Source organism: Mizuhopecten yessoensis, unplaced genomic scaffold (genome assembly GCF_002113885.1).
Source record: "Mizuhopecten yessoensis strain PY_sf001 unplaced genomic scaffold, ASM211388v2 scaffold5409, whole genome shotgun sequence".
In the NCBI taxonomy this organism is placed as follows: Eukaryota; Metazoa; Mollusca; class Bivalvia; order Pectinida; family Pectinidae; genus Mizuhopecten; species Mizuhopecten yessoensis.
Genome location: NW_018406035.1, coordinates 389,029 through 399,774, shown reverse-complemented (window position 1 = coordinate 399,774; position 10,746 = coordinate 389,029). Strand labels below are relative to the sequence as shown.

Below are 10,746 nucleotides of genomic sequence, written 5' to 3'. Positions count from 1 at the left end.
AATAAAAATGCGAAAATGCAATATACGTTACATGCGCTGAAATTATTATTATAGTTTTTCTAATGCAATTGTTTGAAATTATATAACATTCATTGAAATATGATAGTGTTTAGGTTTTTATATTTCAACATAATTCTACGATAATGATTATTTCTACCTTAACTTATTGTTCATATATGTTTTTGCATTTGTATTTTATTAAGAAAAAATAGCTACTGTCTCTATTGTAGAATAAGTTACATTAATATGACATAATGTCAATAGAAAAAGAATTTACGGCAACGTATAATATTCAACGAAACATGGCTTGACAAAAAGACATTAGCAGATATATTTCATTAGTTTGCTATAATTTATGTATAATGTTATAAACATTTTCAATACTACATATATTACAACCCGGTCGGATCAATCTGTCACTTTTAGTCTTATTTTGAAATAGTTGATATGCTAGCAGGTTTTTTTTTACATATTTCCTTTTATCAAATCAATGTATCAATAAGCTTGGCATTTGTAAAGGACTCTACTGAGTCAACACTCTTTTTTTTGTGAAATAAAATGCATGTGTTTTCTTTGGAATGTACAGCAAATAGCATAGAATCATAGTATTTTTTCTGATATTTCCTTAATAAAGTAACCAGTTTAGTATAAAAAAAAAATGATTTTTTAACGCCGTTCGGTGTGGTTCAGACAGATGTGTAGGGACGAATTATTGATCACTCGACAATGATCGTTCGAAACATTTCTGGTCCTTTGATGCCCCGCGGACGTACAATGATTGCTTTGTGCAAAAGGCGAAGAGTTACATGTTCGTCAATGCCGTGAGCAACAATAAAAGTGATCTTTCTGACATTCCTCTGCTGGCGGCTCGTCATCCATCATCGTCTCTCGATAAACCGCCATGATGGTCATTCGTACTCTTGAACAATTAACAAAACAACTCCTACCTGACAACAAGGATCAATAAAGCAGGCAGTCATTGTGCTCGCACAACCAATCAGAACCTTTCATTTCCCATTAATTTTCCCCGGTCCCTCTCAAGATTGATAAAGCCCACGTTTTTTGCATTTTGGTCATCAGTTCTTCATAATTCCATCTTAATCGTGGATCTCGTCACAGTATTGCTGGTCTTAGCACGTTAAGTTGCCTAATTCGCTTAAGTCTTCCTCATTTTCACCACTGCTGAGCATGTCAAGACCGGATCACATTATAAGCCAGTAATATATTTCATATTCAACGTCACGCCATGTCTTACGATCACCGGAGCTCACTGCTTGCAAGCTTCAAGAAACCCAGGCCGACAGACAACGGATCCAACGAGGACCCAGGACAACTACTAGAATTCCCAGCGATAAATGGCGCCAAGGCGGAAAAGGGACTCAAAAACGGCTATCAGCTTGGACGCCCTGCGCTTCTGAAAAAAGGTGGGAAATACAGGGTGTCATACAAGGGACTCAAAGAACAGAAAAGGATTCCATTCCTGAAAGACATTTTCCAGACATTGATAGATATAAAATGGCGGTATGCTATTTTAATTTTCTGTGCAACCTTCCTGTTTGTATACTTTGTGTTTGCTGTACTCTGGTACATATTGGGCTATGCCCATGACGATTTCAACCCCGAAAACATGAACAATCCAAACTGGCGGCCATGTGTGGAGAACATGAAAACGTTTGCCGACTCGTTTATGTACTCAGTTGAGACCCAGACCACCATCGGATACGGCGGTCTGTACCCTAATACCCAGTGTGGCGGCACCCTATTTCTTGTCTACCTACAGGTAACGGTCGGATTCCTCATAGAAACCCTCCTGGTAGGATTTATCCTCGTCAAGGTTGCCAGGCCCAAACATCGGCGGCTCACCCTCCTGTTCAGCGACAGCCTGTGTGTTTGTATAGAAGACGGAGAACTTTGTCTACAAGTACGGGTAGGAGATATGCGTAAATCCCACTTAGTCGACACCACTGCCTCTGGCATCTTCATTAGCGAAAAGGTTTCCAAAGAAGGCACCGTCTATCCGCTGTACCAAAACGCTATGGAATTTGAAGCGCACGGAATGGACAGCCGTGTATTCATGATGTGGCCATTAGTTCTCAAGCACAGAATTAACGCCAAAAGCCCTCTATGGAACATGGAGTTTGATGAAATCCTGTCCAATACATTCGAAATTATTGTTTTACTGGAGGGAACTATTGAATCTACAGGAGAAATATGCCAAGCAAGAACATCATATTCTTCAAAGGACATACAGTGGGGATCCCGGTTTGCTAATATAGTAGACTTTGATATACAATCAGGCCTCTGGGAAGCCAATTTCAAGCAATTTAATGAAACTGTTCCCACTCCTACGCCAAAGTGTAGCGGGCGTGACGTCACCAACATCTACAATGGAACTGGCAATTTGGAGAATAATGAAGGAGCCACTGGGCGGTCGAGTTTCCGGAGAACCCAAAGCCACGCAGGACCCTTGAACTACATGCTTGGGAAAGCCAGTCACGTGGCAGATGTTGCACGGGAAACAGGGAGGGGCGCAGTATCATTCCAGGAGGAACCCTACAACAGTCAGAAGTGGTATGTATTGCATTAAAGCTATCTTTATCATAATGTTAATTTCCCAGACCTTATCATAACCAGCGATAGCATGAATCAACCCACTCGACTTATCTGCACCGTTATTAACAATGTTAAGCTATGCCATAAAATATATTTTGCAAAAATCCCTGCTGTGAAATAAAATTACCTGTTTTGTTTCTGGTAATTCTGATTTGAAGTAGTATTAGATACAGGTGTGAATAATCTTTAGCGGAGCTACTTTGTAATACATCAAAAACATATTTCTGTCTGCAAACACAACATATATCAGGTAATAAAATTCAGAAATTGCTCAATCTAATAAAAACACAGTTATGAAAATATTTTACAGTTACGGTCAGAAATTATAACAATTTTTTTTTTTCTTACAACAATTTTTTTTATAATGAAAAATAGAATTACGTTGAATTATTAGAGCAAGAATGTACAAAGTTAGAAATTGATCGATAGAAGATGTATAACCTCAGGAAATCTCAAAGCAGTTAATCGAATTATGTGGTATAAATCATACGCGGTTGAAACAAAAAGAATAAACATTTATAAGTTTTTCATGTAAGTGATGCGTATGAATTATAACAAATTAAAGAAAGATGAGACGGTTGTGAATTGTCAACTTTGTATTTAAGTTCAAACAGGCCTGGTCCTCTGATCGCGGCCTGCGACAGAACACTATATCATACCTACAGGAGAACAGCTATTTCTGTGGTGACTCACACCTCCCCCTTTGTCTTCGCTGTACCTAGTGAAGTGCACAGTGGTATAGTTTTTCATAGTCTGTTATTCCTTTGATGTGTTTTTCTCAGTTTATATCGAATTTGTAAATTGGAAAGTTTAGAGTGCAACAGGTGCGCGATCTGGTTAACGCTGTGGGGAATGTCTTGGTCATTTGTTTTTGACGGTGTTGTGGGTAGAACGTCGAGTTACAGGTTTAGCATTCAGTAGTCTGTTGGTATAATTATTGTACATATGTGGAAATTGTTGTTACATTTGAAAATTATCACCAGTTACGGATTACCAAGACAGAGACGAATCAATCATTGTCTGTTTGAGGAGATATACACTTTTGCTAAAAGGCTGTGGTACACAAGATTGCGTAAGGGAAGTTTACTTCATGTTTCACTTGAATAGGGAAAAATTCATGTTGATCGGATTGGTTGTTATGTGGCAGATTTCTTAAGATAATGTGCTTGCGCTTTGTCCCGATTTACTGGGCCTGTTTGTCTGCTGACCACCTATTTCTAGATATGACTTGTATTGTGTCCGTTTCTGCAATTGTAGAAATAAGAGAATTGTAGAAAACGACACAATATGAGCTGTGTCCGCCTCCCGACGACTGGTGGTCTGGCTTCTGATGGCGACTAAAATGTCTGCTGATGGTTTCACAATGTCTTGCTTTGATAATGATCTTGACGTCAGTTACAAAAGTAGTGCGCTGTAGATGTTCTTTCTCTTTATATGTGGTCCGTTTTTGTTGATTGGTATTATAAAAATGTAACAGTCGATTTTAAATGCATAATCCCTAATATCAGCCTTTTAATAGCGCGATTTCACCAAAAGAATTTAAAATGTAGTTGCAATTATCAAAAATTGGCGCCGGAAAAGCATGTTGCCAATTATGTAACTTAAATATACACTGGTTTTACACATACAATTATACACAAATTGTAAACGAAGTTGAATCCGACACACAATACACATCGGTAGTATACACATTTAATTGACACTACACATACAGTGGTGTAAGCCTAGTTTAGCCCGACAAATAAAGCATAACAGAATACGTTAGTTTCACAGCATACTAAATGTATTAACACAACACATAATACACAGCATACCAAATGTATAAACACAACACATAATACACATCATACCAAATGTATTTACACAACACATAATACACAGCATACCAAATGTATTAACACAACAAATAATACACAGCATACCAAATGTATTAACATGACACATAATACACAGCATACCAAATGTATTAATATGACACATAATACACAGCATACCAATTGTATTAACACAACACATAATACACATCATACCAAATGTATTAACACAACACATAATACACAGCATACCAAATGTATTAACACAACACATAATACACAGCATACCAAATGTATTAACACAACACATAATACACAGCATACCAAATGTATTAACACAACACATAATACACAGCATACCAAATGTATTAACACAACACATAATACACAGCATACCAAATGTATTAACACAACACATAATACACAGCATACCAAATGTATTAACACAACACATAATACACAGCATACCAAATGTATTAACACAACACATAATACACAGCATACCAAATGTATTAACACAACACATAATACACAGCATACCAAATGTATTAACACAACACATAATACACAGCATACCAAATGTATTAACACAACACATAATACACAGCATACCAAATGTATTAACACAACACATAATACACAGCATACCAAATGTATTAACACAACACATAATACACAGCATACCAAATGTATTAACACAACACATAATACACAGCATACCAAATGTATTAACACAACACATAATACACAGCATACCAAATGTATTAACACAACACATAATACACAGCATACCAAATGTATTAACACAACACATAATACACAGCATACCAAATGTATTAACACAACACATAATACACAGCATACCAAATGTATTAACACAACACATAATACACAGCATACCAAATGTATTAACACAACACATAATACACAGCATACCAAATGTATTAACACAACACATAATACACAGCATACCAAATGTATTAACACAACACATAATACACAGCATACCAAATGTATTAACACAACACATAATACACAGCATACCAAATGTATTAACACAACACATAATACACAGCATACCAAATGTATTAACACAACACATAATACACAGCATACCAAATGTATTAACACAACACATAATACACAGCATACCAAATGTATTAACACAACACATAATACACAGCATACCAAATGTATTAACACAACACATAATACACAGCATACCAAATGTATTAACACAACACATAATACACAGCATACCAAATGTATTAACACAACACATAATACACAGCATACCAAATGTATTAACACAACACATAATACACAGCATACCAAATGTATTAACACAACACATAATACACATCATACCAAATGTATTAACACAACACATAATACACATCATACCAAATGTATTAACACAACACATAATACACAGCATACCAAATGTATTAACACAACACATAATACACAGCATACCAAATGTATTAACACAACACATAATACACAGCATACCAAATGTATTAACACAACACATAATACACAGCATACCAAATGTATTAACACAACACATAATACACAGCATACCAAATGTATTAACACAACACATAATACACAGCATACCAAATGTATTAACACAACACATAATACACAGCATACCAAATGTATTAACACAACACATAATACACAGCATACCAAATGTATTAACACAACACATAATACACAGCATACCAAATGTATTAACACAACACATAATACACAGCATACCAAATGTATTAACACAACACATAATACACAGCATACCAAATGTATTAACACAACACATAATACACAGCATACCAAATGTATTAACACAACACATAATACACAGCATACCAAATGTATTAACACAACACATAATACACAGCATACCAAATGTATTAACACAACACATAATACACAGCATACCAAATGTATTAACACAACACATAATACACAGCATACCAAATGTATTAACACAACACATAATACACAGCATACCAAATGTATTAACACAACACATAATACACAGCATACCAAATGTATTAACACAACACATAATACACAGCATACCAAATGTATTAACACAACACATAATACACAGCATACCAAATGTATTAACACAACACATAATACACAGCATACCAAATGTATTAACACAACACATAATACACAGCATACCAAATGTATTAACACAACACATAATACACAGCATACCAAATGTATTAACACAACACATAATACACAGCATACCAAATGTATTAACACAACACATAATACACAGCATACCAAATGTATTAACACAACACATAATACACAGCATACCAAATGTATTAACACAACACATAATACACAGCATACCAAATGTATTAACACAACACATAATACACAGCATACCAAATGTATTAACACAACACATAATACACAGCATACCAAATGTATTAACACAACACATAATACACAGCATACCAAATGTATTAACACAACACATAATACACAGCATACCAAATGTATTAACACAACACATAATACACAGCATACCAAATGTATTAACACAACACATAATACACAGCATACCAAATGTATTAACACAACACATAATACACAGCATACCAAATGTATTAACACAACACATAATACACAGCATACCAAATGTATTAACACAACACATAATACACAGCATACCAAATGTATTAACACAACACAAAATACACATCATACCAAATGTATTAACACAACACAAAATACACATCATACCAAATGTATTAACACAACGCAAAATACACAGCATACCAAATGTATTAACATGACACATAATACACAGCATACCAAATGTATTAACACAACACATAATACACATCATACCAAATGTATTAACATGACACATAAAACACAGTGTAATTAATTGATATTTGCCACTATACCGATGTATTCATTGCTTTTGTTGATAGTCATCCATTGTTTCTATAATTTCAGGAGACTGTCGATGCCGTCTTTTTGAGATGCTCCACGGAACAAGACTTGTATATATACCACTGGTACCAGAGCACAACTGCCATTTAATGGAGCCTCTGGTGAATTTTGCATCAAGGAAAAAAGCCATGTTGGAAAACCAGCTTTTCGGTTATAGGGAGGACAAAGGAAGAGTCGCTTCCTTATAAGGAATCACAATTCCTTAACCGGGGGGACATATTGTCTCCAGTAGTTTTGTACAGTGTCTTAGCCTCGGGCATGACCTTGACCCTTGACCTTGATATTAGTCATGCATTTGACCTCTGATCTTGGTCTTTGTCATGATCCATGACCTCAGACTAGATAAGGTACGAAATACTTTTTGAAAATCCATTTGTTTTCAATATTGAATAGTTTTAGTTTTGTTCTTGACTACATTTGTTCATAATGCTGACGCTATCACAAAGCTGATGTCCAGGTACTGGTGCACCTGGGCGGTCGTAGGCTAACATTGTGGTTAACTGTATATAGTGTATGTTACATGTACAAATCAATTTTCACCAACTGCATAATCCAGTTTTATAAATACAAATTCCATATGTGTACCATATTATTACTATCACGTACGTATACGCTATTACTTTGATGTGAAATCATTGTTAGCTGTTCGTAAAATCCATGATAAATACAACGTGTTATTCAATATCGATAAACAACAAAAGTATTTTTCTTCGAAATATTAACGATTTCGTTTGAACTCCCTGCTCAAAAAACCTAAATGAAAATCTTGCATGATTAACATGTAGTTCATTTTTGGTCTAAACTGAATTATCGATTCACTATAATTTAAAGGTAGTTGAAATACATTTTCTAACCAGCACTAATGATGTTTTTCTTTCACTAAAGAGATGCATTTTTCTTTTCTTACTAACAAAAGACACTGGAATTAAGCTAAGATAGAACTAAATGAAAAAGTAACCTTTCCCGCAGAAATATTCTGATTTTTCCGATTTACTGAATGGTCATAATTTTAAATATTATTTACGATTAACTTTTGTGTATGTAGTGTGCCATAGCCTAACTGAGACCAATACAATCTTCTAATGAAGATAGGAATATAAACTATAGGCTGTAACAAATAATTCTAAATTACGTTCACCTTGTTTTCCTGCCAAGCAATGTTAGTCCCTGTGTTGTAATGAGTTGTAATGTCCCCTTCACGCAGATTCAGGCGCTATTCTCACCAAGGATACAGTCATTCAAAATCATGACAAATATCAAATATTTTTATAAAATAGCACATGAATTTTATTTAAAATGCCATTTTTGAAAACACGTTATTGGTTTCGTTCCTCAAACCCACGTTTTGAAACGCCTGGGTTTCTTACAATTATATTGGCGTGAACCATACTATTGTATTACATATGTACCAATATTTTTTTTGTATGAATAAGAAATCTAACAAAAAGTAAGATTAATTCTGTTCAGAAAAAAATACTTTGATCATACTCACAAAGACTTGTAGACCTTTACACGTGTATATTTATCCCTGCTACAAATCCATTTGCACTACAAATTATATCTTTTTGCACGTTCATTGTATTGTTTTTATTTCACATCAATAAAATTGAAAAAGTTGTACCTACACTCACCGTTTTTGTGTTATGATTGACAATCATGTACTGTATAGCGCTTATTTTTCACCAGTCATATTTTTGCTACATTTGCGGATTGAAAAATTCAGTAAAATACCATTCATTTGATAAACTTCCGTTTTAATAGGTAAAGGAAGGATTACTGATTATTTACGAAACTCATACCAGGCGAGTTTTAACCCGTCACAAAAACCGCGAAAAAATATGATCCCGGGAAATTAAAAGCGTTCTACTGTACATAAATATACATAAAAAAGAAAGAAATTCCGCAGCCCATGTGCTCCCATTCGGAAGCTATTACCGTTTCCATCTTAAGGGGTAGGAATACATTTTCCACTTACGAAAGACCTACTTTTATTGACAATGTACTATGATGATACAATGAAATCCTCGTTATACTGACACCATTTCTTGAGATAAATTTTGGCGTTGCAATGGGGTTTGGCGAAAAATTGTGTGAGACGTATAAAAGAATTCTGAGGAAAGAGAGAAAATTAACCTCGAAGTGTCGTCGGTAAGTCAGGTGGCAAATGAAATAAAGGTCATTTTATCCAGGCTTTACTGTATGTATCTATAAAAATACATCATATTGAGCACACGAGAATCGACACTCTTTTAGTCCTTCATTTCCTTTACATATATATTTGAACGTCATTTTATCATGACACATTGATATTTATTTGAATTGTGCAGGAAATGAAAATCTCATTAAATTCCAATATTGTCTTTGAACTGTAAAACTTTGAACTATATAATTATACGTTCTCTCAACACTGGAACCAGACCTTAATATAATTTGCTTAGTCTCAAAACAACAAAGTCTTAAACATACAAATGTATCGAGAATGTTGAGATATTTTAAACGCCATCATATCATATTATATCTAGCATCAAATTTATTTAAACGAACTTGACCTTCTTTGAAGACCACAGATGTGAAATACATATATGTATATACCTAAGTCAATAGCATTAAATAAGAGTGATTACTAATATAGGCCAGTGGGGTACATTTTACATGTACCTTGTAAATTGAAGAATAAAACAACTCAGTCTTGTCCTATACCAACATTTCTTAGTCACTAGACGAGTTCAGCATTTTGGAGCATTTTCTAACAATGTATATTGGACAAGACTAAATAGTTTATCAAGTACATGGGTGTTAAGTAAATGCCACTCATCACCTGATGATAAGTTTCAGTTAAGAGGGTCTTATTTGTTTCAATTTTGCTAAAACTGTTAGCAATTTGTGCAGATTTACTCTTTATTTTATGCATCTATATGAAATTTTCCTGGAACCAATTATTGCCAAACTGAAATGAAAATTAAAAATTCTGAAAAATGATTTAACTTTAATTTCCCTGGTTATGACTCAAAAGAAATGGCGAGATAATAGTTCACTGCCACCATTCTGTAAGAAGTAAAATCAAAATTTCATCTGAATAACTTGTCATACCTTGAAAAGCAGTCAACACCAATGCATAAAAAGATTTAAGATATCATTCAGAAATGAGTCTTTCAATTTATGACAATCTAGATCAATGAAGCTGTAATTCAAAATTCTGATAAAAAGGGTAAAAATATACAAAATGAAGAATAAATCTGGTCAAATTGCGAATTACTTTTGGCATGATCCTGTACACCTACATGTTTGTAAAGATTGCAGAATCCATTAAAAAACACAACAATTGTCCATG

The 10,746-nt window shown here is 34.3% G+C and overlaps 1 protein-coding gene across 1 annotated transcript; it reads left to right on the top strand.

The window, feature by feature from the left end:
- Positions 1-242: 242 nt before the first annotated feature.
- On the top strand, positions 243-9,040 carry LOC110450647 (G protein-activated inward rectifier potassium channel 3-like). The gene is made up of 2 exons (XM_021498273.1): positions 243-2,571; positions 7,419-9,040. Exons 1-2 carry the CDS (start codon positions 1,247-1,249, stop codon positions 7,441-7,443), a joined length of 1,350 nt encoding a protein of 449 aa, XP_021353948.1. The 5' UTR covers positions 243-1,246; the 3' UTR covers positions 7,444-9,040.
- Positions 9,041-10,746: the final 1,706 nt, after the last annotated feature.

Bases quoted from the DNA above. Each gene is read 5' to 3' on its own strand.
- LOC110450647 (XM_021498273.1), top strand. From the start codon at position 1,247: ATGTCTTACGATCACCGGAGCTCACTGCTTGCAAGCTTCAAGAAACCC. The intron at 2,572-7,418 runs GTATGTATTGCA...CTATAATTTCAG, and splicing joins CCCTACAACAGTCAGAAGTG to GAGACTGTCGATGCCGTCTT.